At 40.4% G+C, this 10985-nt stretch overlaps 1 protein-coding gene across 1 annotated transcript; it reads left to right on the top strand.

Moving 5' to 3' along the window:
* Positions 1 to 426: 426 nt before the first annotated feature.
* On the top strand, positions 427 to 2003 carry LOC146984248 (uncharacterized). The gene has a single exon (XM_085783198.1). The coding sequence runs from the start codon at positions 427 to 429 to the stop codon at positions 1987 to 1989; it is 1563 nt and encodes a 520-aa protein (XP_085639324.1). The 3' UTR covers positions 1990 to 2003.
* Positions 2004 to 10985: the final 8982 nt, after the last annotated feature.

Here is a 10985-nt window from a genome sequence, read left to right as displayed (position 1 = left end):
AAGCGAGAGTGATTTAAAAAAAGAAAAAAAGTAGCCTAATTTATTTATTTTTTTTAATGGAAAAACTATTAGGCTACCAATAAAATATTTTGGTGAAAACTGTAAGACTTTTTTAGAAGTATTTCCTCAAGGAATTTGTTCATTATCAGGGTCATTGTAAAATGTCCCTTGCCGGCCCCCGGAGGTTCGAAGTTGTGCAGTGGACATGACGTCACCCTGATGTCATGTAAAGGTGACGTCATGTCAGGGTGACGCGCAGATCAAAGGAAGCTGGATAGTAGGAAACTGCGAAACAGCGAACTGTAAAACAGAGAAAAGATTTAAGTACTTGAACAGTGAATGTTCACAATTAAGCAATTTATTTGCAATTTCGACAAAGTAGCTAGCCTAAAAAAAGACAAACCAAAACAAAAAAAAATAGTGAACATGCTTGCACTGGGTTGGGCTGTGGGTTTTTTAGTTACCAAAGGTGTTCAAAAACTTGTTGAATATTACATACCACCTGCAGAGATAAGCCCAACTAAAGTAGTACCTGAGGACAATCCAACTGTAGAACCAGAGGACAAACCAACCAAAGTACTTGAGGACAGTCCAACTGTAGAACCAGAGGACAAACCAACCAAAGTACTTGAGGACAGTCCAACTGTAGAACCAGAGGACAAACCAACCAAAGTACTTGAGGACAGTCCAACTGTAGAACCAAGGGACAAATCAAATGTAGTGCCAGAGGACAGTCCAACTGTAGAACCAAGGGACAAATCAAATGTAGTGCCAGAGGACAGTCCAACTGTAGAACCAAGGGACAAATCAAATGTAGTGCCAGAGGACAGTCCAACTGTAGAACCAAGGGACAAATCAAATGTAGTGCCAGAGGACAGTCCAACTGTAGAACCAAGGGACAAATCAAATGTAGTGCCAGAGGACAGTCCAACTGTAGAACCAGAGGACAAATCAAATGTAGTACCAGAGGACAGTCCAACTGTAGAACCAAGGGACAAATCAAATGTAGTGCCAGAGGACAGTCCAACTGTAGAACCAGAGGACAAATCAAATGTAGTACCAGAGGACAGTCCAACCATAGTACCAGACAACAAACTAACCAAAGTACCAGATGACTACCCTACCACATCTGCCACTGTAAAGCCCTATGGGAGTCAGTGGGATGAAGTCTGTAGATTTTCAAATCTATATAATAACTGCTGGCTGAATGCAACAATACAGGCAGCACTAAACCTGAGGATTGTGCAGACAACATTAACCCAATATCCCCCTAAGATGTTGACAGAAATGTCAGCAATACCAGAATTTTCCAGAATGTTTTTAACAGCTCTTGGAAACCCAGGGAAGACTTTCTCTCCAGATGAAACCTACAAAGTTTTGTTGGACCTGAACCAGAGAGTGCCATGCCTGGAACTGAGCAAGAGCAATGATGTATTTGATTTACTGGAACATGTCCTGGTCTGGTTCAATCAATGTAGAGTGCAAACAATATTTGAGATAAATGAAAAAATCAACTGTAGGATATGTACGCATAAGGCCACGTCAACCTCAACACAAAGTATCTATATTCTACCACCAATCAAAGAGTATGACACCATTTTATCACTTTTAGTCCGTGGTATCACTGCTCCAGTGCCATGTAGAGTATGTGGTAGTGAGGTAGAGCCACAACAAACTTGGACTGCCCCTGATGTTTTAACCTTGTATTTGTCCCGAATAGCTGATGATACATCTGTAATTAGGGAGCCCGTGACTCCATCAAAGACAGTCAAAATCCCAGTGAGTGACATTCATGAAGTTGAATATAAACTGACCTCTGCCATATGCCACAGAGGTGACAATGCAACACATGGCCACATATGGTCATACTTATTTAAAGATCAAAATGTCACAATCCGAGCTGATGATATGAACATATCAGCCAAAGTAGGCAGACCATCTGACAGCTACGAAACTGGCATCCTTTTCTTTTATGAAAGATTAACCTAAACCCTGGCTAAAGTTGAGGCTGGTTACCTCTATTGTAAAATTTGTAATTCATTAGCAAGGTGCCATTACGTAAACGTTTTAGTGGATGGAATGTGTTGAGGATGGATGAATGGATATAGTGGTAAAGGTGAAGGAAGGATGTTGTCTGCACTGCTGGTCTGGGAAGATGAAGTGGAGACCGGCAGAGGGAGACTCAGAGTGGGGGTTCTGTCTTGGCCTGGTTCCATCTGAGCTGGTTCCATGCCCCCCAGATGGTACCTTGAAGGAGACCTGGAAGGGGATGCACTGATTGAATAGAGAGGGATGGGAAGGAAGGGAAGGATGGAGGGATGGGAGTGGGGATGATCTGAGAGAAGGATGTGGTTAGGAGGTCCTTGATAAAGGGAAGAAAGGAGGGTGGGTGGAGAAATCTGAAATCTGACGAGACAGGGGAAGTGCAATGAACTCATGAAGCTGGCTGGGTGAATGATGCTGTGGCTAGAGAGTAGTTAGTGATACTTGGAGAAAAAACAAACATTTGGGTGTTAGGGAAGTTTGGGTAAATTGATGTGTGGTTCGGGGTCCGTGACGGTCGTGGTGTGAAGTGTGAAGCGCGACCTTTCTGTCCTCGAGAACATAAGAGAAAAAATTGTAGATATTGTGAATAATTACTATCCGAAAAACGACGTTTTCATGATTTTTGCACAAGACACGTATACAGATAACAGTCTGTACAGTACAACAGTAGCTTAACTACCCTATGGCCCACTTAAAGGTTGATTTGGCCCTGCTGCTTCTTCACCACATCTTGTGATGTCTTTTCAAGAACAATTTATTCGCCTTCATTGTTTGCAATGAATCAATATGCACAAAACCTTTTTTATTGTAAAAAACAAAAACAAAAAAACACAAAAAAGGTTCAAGGTTCACATTCAGTGTAATTATAAGACTGTAGGGGCCACAATGAAAATAATGTACAGTCAACAGTCAAAGTCAACAAATTTGTTAGATTCTCATCCATTGAAATATTTACATATAAAAATAGATAAGAATTACATTTCATGTAATGCTGGTCAGTGTGCAACAGAAATAGATAAACATGCAGTTAATACAAATCCAACAGGTTTTACAGAATCAAAACCAGCTGTGAATTTCAACAGTGTGAATTCAGCCTCTGGGGGGAGACATTGTCCAGGTAAATAATTAGCTTTCCTTACTGAGTGGTACATTATCTAAACAGTGACATTTAACACAGAGCAACAAACCAATTAGACATGTACCCTTTTATTTTTTACTCGTTAGAAATTGGACTTTAAATGTCAAATGCATTTCATCATCCAAATGAACCATAATAACCATCTTGTTTTACATTCTTGACATCATTAAGTTGAGGTCATGATGAGGTAGACATTTCCCCCACCAAACAAATATTTCTGTCATTCATTTGATAATCCATGTACACCTGCCTGACCCCCGCCTGTGGTCTGAAGACCATGAGCAGCCCCTTCAGGAAGTCCCAGGAGACTCCAGACAACAGGGGGAGGAGTTTAACTTAACGATAAGAAAAAGAGAGAAAGAGGCAATGCTGAGAAGTGGTTTGATAAAAGGTTTTCAATTGCATTGGTCATTTCATCCATTTGGATAGGCTCTGTTTCTCAGCTTCCTGCTCATCCTGATATATGTATTTCACTAGACTCATGAACACCTGCTGCACTTCTAGTCTTCTCCACAACCTGAAACAATCTGACAAGACTAATAAGTCTTTTACCTGATAATTCTTGTTTTTTTTATTTTGTGTTGTCTTACAGTATGATTTTTTTAAATCATTCTTATATATATTTTTTTATATTCTTATTTTATATTCTTATATATATTGTATATCTTTTTTAAATATCCTTGCTGCCCTTTTTATAAATATTTATATTTATATTTATTTATTTTTTTTCCATGCACCACAGTTTAGTTTAGTTTAGTTTAGTTTAGTTTAGTTTTGTTTAGTTTAAGTTTATTTCAAACATGTTATGTAAAAGAAATAAAACATAATACAGAAATGGACAGACATAACATATAAAAACTTTGCAAAAACAACATATGAACAAAAAAATATATATAATAAAAAAAATTTAATAAAATAATTGAAAATAAAAGTAATTTGATTTTTTTGTTTGTTTGTTTGTTTGTTTCATATCCGAAAAGGAGTGGGAAGAAGTAAAACTTATTTACTCCCACCCCTTATTCATAAATTATCTATCAAGTTATCTAGTCATTATTACTTGAATTTATCTATCAAGTTATCTAGTCATTATAATATATACAGTAAGTTAATTTATGAGTTATTTATGTAACTGGATTTATTCTAATATATTCTTATATTTATATTTATATACATATACAGATTTATTCTAACATATGATTACTAGTCTTTATCTCTCTATATAGTCATAAAAACATATACAAACACATTCATACATACAAAGACAAACTGAAAGTAACATGAACCGAGCAATAAATACAGTAAACTACCACAGCGTGCACGGCATGTGTGAATGTGTTCGAGCCCTGCGAATTTCCCAATCGTGGGATGAATAAAGGCATACTTTACTTTACTTTACTTTACTTAAGGTCATTATGATTATTTACGATTTTATGATTATTTATATACAAATAAGGAACATGATGGCAAATGTATGAGGTGTGGTCATTAATATGCAAAATTAATGATGAACTCCAGACAAGTTGATACTCTAATCAGATTAGTGTGTCTCTGTTTGATGTTCACAAATAGGTGTAACAGTGTGTGTGTGTGTGTGTGTGTGTGTGTGTGTGTGTGTGTGTGTGTGTGTGTGTGTGTGTGTGTGTACACAGGAGAAGCAAAAAGAGCCTGACATCCTTTCGGGAGCTCTAGGGGAGGTGATCCTTTCTTTTGCACCCAAGGGCCCTCTCCCTGTCTCAAGCATGGCCAAGCCAGACATATTGCACTGATGAGACGGTGACTCACTCGATCTGCAACGCTTAACTTTCTTCTAGACGTGCGCTCTCACTGGAGAGTTTGTGTGTGACAGAGACAAAGACAGACAGGGGCGAGGGTGCTCTGGGGAGATGAAATGCTCTTGCAGTCACTTGACTTCTACACACACATAAAACCACTCGAGCACCACAAATATATGCACACTCACTGCCACTGGGACCCCTTGTCCTAACACGCAGCCAGCCAGCCTCCTCTGCTAAGTGACAGACATGATGTCGGGTGCACTTTCATCAGTCCACAGCTTTGATTTCTCTCTCGCCTCTGCTATTTGTTTTCTTCTTTGTCTCTTCACTAAGCCGTGCCTTTGAAACATCCTACTTATGATGGAGCCTGTCATTCCATCTAGAACTAAAGGAGGAGAGAGTGGGGTGGGGGTTTGAAAGGTGAACTTACTCCTGCACTTACTGCTACACCCATCTTATTCATCACCGCCATCGATCCATCTGCTAATCCTTCCCTCCCCCCTGTCACGCACTTTACCTGTGGCATCCGTGTTCTTTCCTCTTGCACCATTTCATTCCTGCACATGTTCTCAGGGGGTTTAGTTGAGCAGAAGGAGGGATTTGGTATGAGTCACAGATTCTTGGGCAACAATTCATGAGGTAACATCTGGTTCTAGATGCTAGGGGCAATTCTCATCCACTACCTCTCCCGTGAAAGTGTTCAGTTCAGTATGGTCCCTCCATTACATCTCATTTGGAAGCAGAAGTCGGTGAGGGTTGGCCAATGATTTGGAGTTAGATCCAATTTTAAAATCTCACAATAGCCATTCCTGAAAGTCACATATCTCTGTACAATTTGATTAGGGTTGAACCTAAGAGAGAATTCAATCATTAGACCTCATCTTTGGCTATATGTTGCTTTCATTTCATTCAGATTACTGAGCAGGAAAGAGGGGAAAGGGGTTTGCTTCAGCTTCTGCACTGCTCTAAGTGTCAAACAAAACACTGGCAAAAAAGGCAATGATTTAGAATTTTATATTTACGAATTATTTCAACCCAACAACACAGTTCATTTGCAGCAGTTTTCACTAAATGTAACTAAGACTTATATAGAAAATATAGAACATGATGCATCTTTTTTTATAATTGTCCTTGCACTGTTCTGGAAATGACCACTGATTTGTGAACATAAGGTTAGTAAGGACTCCATCAGTAAGCGTGGATGGTCTTTTGATGGACACAGGTAAACTCAATGCTGGCAGCTGAATTAAAAGATTAAAACATCATGCGGCTGGATTGAATCAGCAGAGTCGGCCTGATGAAAAAGTGCAAAGTGGCACAGAGACAATAGTGTGCAATTAGCTAATGCAACTGGACAGCCAGTTTGGGTCGAATGAAAGTCTGCAGAGGAGGGAGACATGATGAGGCTGCACTTTTTGTGTGTGACAGTACTTATTAGTTCTTCTTCTGGCACACTGCTCAGGTCCCTGACTAGAAAGGGCAGCCCCACACACACACACACACACACACACACACTTGCAGAGTAGACATATTGATCAAGTTTCCTTCACTTGGTGAGACATATAGATCAAACACTATTGCTAATCCATGGATCACAGGGCAGGGGAAACCTAAGGCCAGCATATGGAAATGAGACTGACACTGAGTACATCCTTTACATCAAACAGTTTTCTTAGTCAACGAGCACAGCGAACACCGGTGCCTCTGCCTTAAAATGCTCTTAGTGGCTCCACATTAATCATAATTTCTGCTACTGTCTTCCTATAAGCAATCTTTTTCTGGTGAGATTCAATAAGTCAAACAAATAGTCTTGTTATGCATCTAGCAACAGAGGTATCCAACAGGTACAGAATATATAATCAGCTCAATAGTGACGACTAAATCACTCGGAGCCAGACAGGTTTTGATCTTGCTATTCATCTGCAGTGGCGTGCGGGCTGTGGGCGTTCGCAGTGGACTCATTCCCTAATGGACTCTGGTGAGCGCCTGCCAAAGAGCAAGGCTGGGAGTGAATGGATGGTATCCATTAGACAAAATGGCCGTCGGTAAATTGTGGCCACTCTGCATAAACGAGCAAGGCGGGAGTGGGAGCAGATGGATGGAGAGGTCTCTTAACCAACCAATAGTAATGGAAGCTGGCCCGCTATCATTCACTGCTGCCCTCCCGTCAATATGGTCAGTAAACACTTCACAGCTGGTTTTAAATATAATGATTTGCAGGAAACTCGGACTGACATATTGCATCCAGTAACCCCAATTTGAGGGATTTCTGTGATTTACTGAACTTTTGAAAATTCTGTATGACCTTGACGCCAACTTGTGTGTTTGTCTGTGGAGATGTTACACACTAAATCCTCCCTCGGAGGCGATACAGTCACCATGTGTGACATGAGGAAGTGGGGGGACTTAATCTATGTCCCTATCTATAATGAAGCAGACACAGTCTACATGGTGTTCCTCACTGACACTCCTTTATCTTGTCTCCACTCAGTCTTATCTGTGGCAATCCACTGAGATAAGACAGATACTAATGATGGTAGAGAACCTCAAGGACCTCATGGCTGGCATTTTTTTTATTGGAAAGGAACCATTGGAAAGACATTACAAATGTAGGTGTGTGAGAAAGAGAGAAAACGGGCAAGGTGAGGTGCCTGAGTCCACCACAATGTGCCCAGAGGGTGAGGATTTCCCAAAACATTTACACTCGCTCAAGGTCTTAAAGTGCAGATGTGCAGACTTTCAGAATAAAACAGAAAGCTGGAGAGAGAAAAAAGAAATGGGAGAGGCACCACGAGGCATTGAACTATCTGACATTCCAGTTAAATGCACAGGGATAAAACCAGGTGTGAAACCACCTCTCCTGTTTAGACTTGACGCCACAAAGCACAGGGCCATCTGGCAAACTGTAAGGCAGCTAAACACAGTCTATTTGCTGTAGCTCCTATACATCCACTGTTTGTCTTTGGAAAGTGGTGTGATGATGCAGCTAGAGGAACATACAAAATCGTATAGATTTAGAAATTAAATGTTTAATATTTTCACTTCTTTAAACATTTGTCACTAGACAGACACGATCAGAGGGAGCTTAACACTAGAGTTGATGTCTAGGATTCACCCTAAACAGCAGGATTATACACATCTGCAGTGGCTGAGTCCAGCAAACTATATGCAGTGTCTTAAACAAAACAGTATAACATTGTGAAGGAGTCACTGCATCTTTTTGGGAAAACAATCAATTATGAATGAGCCGTCTACCCCACACTCCAATAGCTCCAAAATAGGCCTGAATTGCACAGAAACCCCAAATTGAAAAGGCTATTTTCTCATGCAAATGCAGTAAATTGCTATAGGCTTTTCAGGCATCGCACCACACTTCAACAAGGACCAAATGAAATTCCTGTAGTTTCACAGAAACATAAGCAAATGTAGATGTCTGCCCTTACGGCTAGAATTGTAAAGACACAAGTAAGATTATATGACGATTGTCTTGTAGCATGAAGTGATAGGTTTGGAAAACAAATAAGACAGACTCTAAAGCTTTTATGACTGTATCCTGATCTGTTTTATAAAACTAAAGATGGTTTAAACTATGTTCTGTATTTAGATCTTCACTGGCGTTTGTTGACCTCTGCTCCTCTTTGTATAAAACCTTCACACACAAACTGCCTGACAATGAACATCCTTCAGCCAGTGTTTGAGCCTTAATGTCAGACTGGCTCTCTGACAGCAAGGCCTCAAACTGCATTTGTAGTTTAGTGATAGGATTAATGAATATTTCATGTAAAACCAGTTTGTCTTATTTGTAACATGTTTTTTATAAATTCATCATCTCAGAACTCTTTTCTTAGCTGCTGGATTTTTACCTGACATGTTTTGTCTCTCTGCTCACCACTTAACCCTTACATTACCAGACCAGGTGAGGTGGCCTGTGCAGAGACCAACTCATGATAAAGTAAAGTGAGCCAGGACCAGTGGTGATTATTTTATCAGCTCACTGCAGAGCCCTGCAGCCTCCAGGGGTCCAGGTTTCGGAGGGTTAAACTGACCATTCACTCTGAAATCACAATCGCACATCAAAATATGCCATGTAATCACATTATGATGCTTTTTGTAAACCTGCAGCATTACTTTCTTTTAAAAAGCATGTACGGTCTATTATTATAACTATTTGCATTTTGTATGCAAATAATGATTTTTGACTTTAAGCAAAGGCATATCTGCCAGGAATAAGGGTGTATTAGAGTGCCATCAAGTCAGGGCATGAGATGAGATGAGATGCTCCACTTAAGCACTTGGAGATGAGCCAATTTAAAATGTTTCAAGTATCCAACTTTGAAAAAAAAAAACATGGACTTGATGCCAAGGCACCATCAAAATTATGATGGTTTGTTCAAGCAGTTTATTTGCCACAATGTTATTTGGAGACAACCTGGTCTAGACTGCAATGTGACACTCACTGATATATTCTTCAGCGCAAACAACAGCCACAGACACTGTCACAATGACTTGCTTTTCATGAGGTACGTACATCAGCAGATGAGTTCATCTACGCTGCTCCTCCACCCAGATCTGTTGTGCAGCAGAGAGTGGGCGAAGGCTGGAAACTGGACACCGAGTCTGTGATCTGAGACGGATAGATGCCAGGCAGGCGAGGCTTGCTCCCCTGTTCTCATGCTGATACCAGATAAAGTGGACTGGGCCTTGGAAAAACAAGAGCCACGGCAGCCTCGTGTGATAACCCTGGAATGTCTCATCGTATGTTTGCACATTGTGAAACGTTAGGAGGAGTATGCCTGCACATTATCTATATGAGCAATGTAAACCATGGCATCATAAACAAAGGAAATGACCAGGCACCGTCAGGATTAGCTCAGAGACGAGAAAACAGAATTGGATGCCAAGACGCCGAATAACTTTAGCAGGAGTGGTGCATTATTTATGTGGCATGTAAGATATCACCTGACTCAAAAACAAGGAGTCAGGGGTTGGATTGGTTTTCAATACTGCACTGCACAGTGATTCTCTGTCCATGATGCAGAGATACACAGAGATGCAGCAGTGCAGCTGCCTCTCGGTGAAATGCAGCCCCTGCGGCTCTGCATACAATTTGGCTGCTAATGTAGCATCTCAGGTTACATGTCTTTCTTTCCAATGACACATGGCTGAGTACAGAGTGGACTCTTTCCAGCTGCGATGGCTTCCTCTGTGTAAACCATCAACATAAGTATACCTTATCAAAATAGATCATAATAAAAGGCTCAGTCTGCATCGATCACTGACATGACTATGACAGCTACAGATTGACTACCACATTTTTAAGGCTGTATGATACTGCTGAGAGCCACTATTTCACGTAGATAGCTCACATTATCAAATCTGAACCTTTCCTTGACAAGTATCATTCAAAACAGAGCCACTAGTTTTGCTCAGTGTGTAAAACTGACAAACGTGACATGAGAAAGTGTTTTCAGTAGCCTCCACCCTCTCCATGTCAGCGAGTAAATCCCCTCTGAGGGAATGTAGGTTGATGTCTTTGCTCCCAGCTCGTCTTTATCTCCTGCTGTAACTGCATCTGCCTACACTTTGATTCACAAAAGAGCCTCTGAAATGTCTTCTTTTAATCGAATACTTGTTAAAGCTTGTTTACTTTCAGGGGCTTTTGTGTTGAAATATTTGTAGGAGGAGGGCTGTCAGGAGATAAATGGAAGAGGGGAGGCGTGATTGTTCATATGGTCTGGTAAGTTTCACTTTGGAAGAGAGCTTCCAATAATGGTGTTCTGTGTACACAGAGAAAAACGACTGATGTTCTACAGCAGGGCTCAACACTCATCTTATTGATTTTTTTTTCTAAATACAGAAAATTATGCAACCATCTGCCCCTAATAGGTTTTTGAACACAACATATTAAATATTTTTTTGTGAAAGATGCAGCACTCTACAAAGAGATGATATAGTTTAATAGAGCCAATAATACAATTCTTATTCTGCATTCTATTCTTCTATGAAGCTATAATGGTCACCTGTAA

Source organism: Trachurus japonicus, chromosome 7 (genome assembly GCF_045865225.1).
Source record: "Trachurus japonicus isolate A0001 chromosome 7, Traja_1.0".
NCBI lineage: Eukaryota > Metazoa > Chordata > Actinopteri > Carangiformes > Carangidae > Trachurus > Trachurus japonicus.
Note: the sequence above shows the minus strand (reverse complement) of the source record. Positions and strands in the feature narration are given on the sequence as shown.

Bases quoted from the DNA above. Each gene is read 5' to 3' on its own strand.
- LOC146984248 (XM_085783198.1), top strand. From the start codon at position 427: ATGCTTGCACTGGGTTGGGCTGTGGGTTTTTTAGTTACCAAAGGTGTT.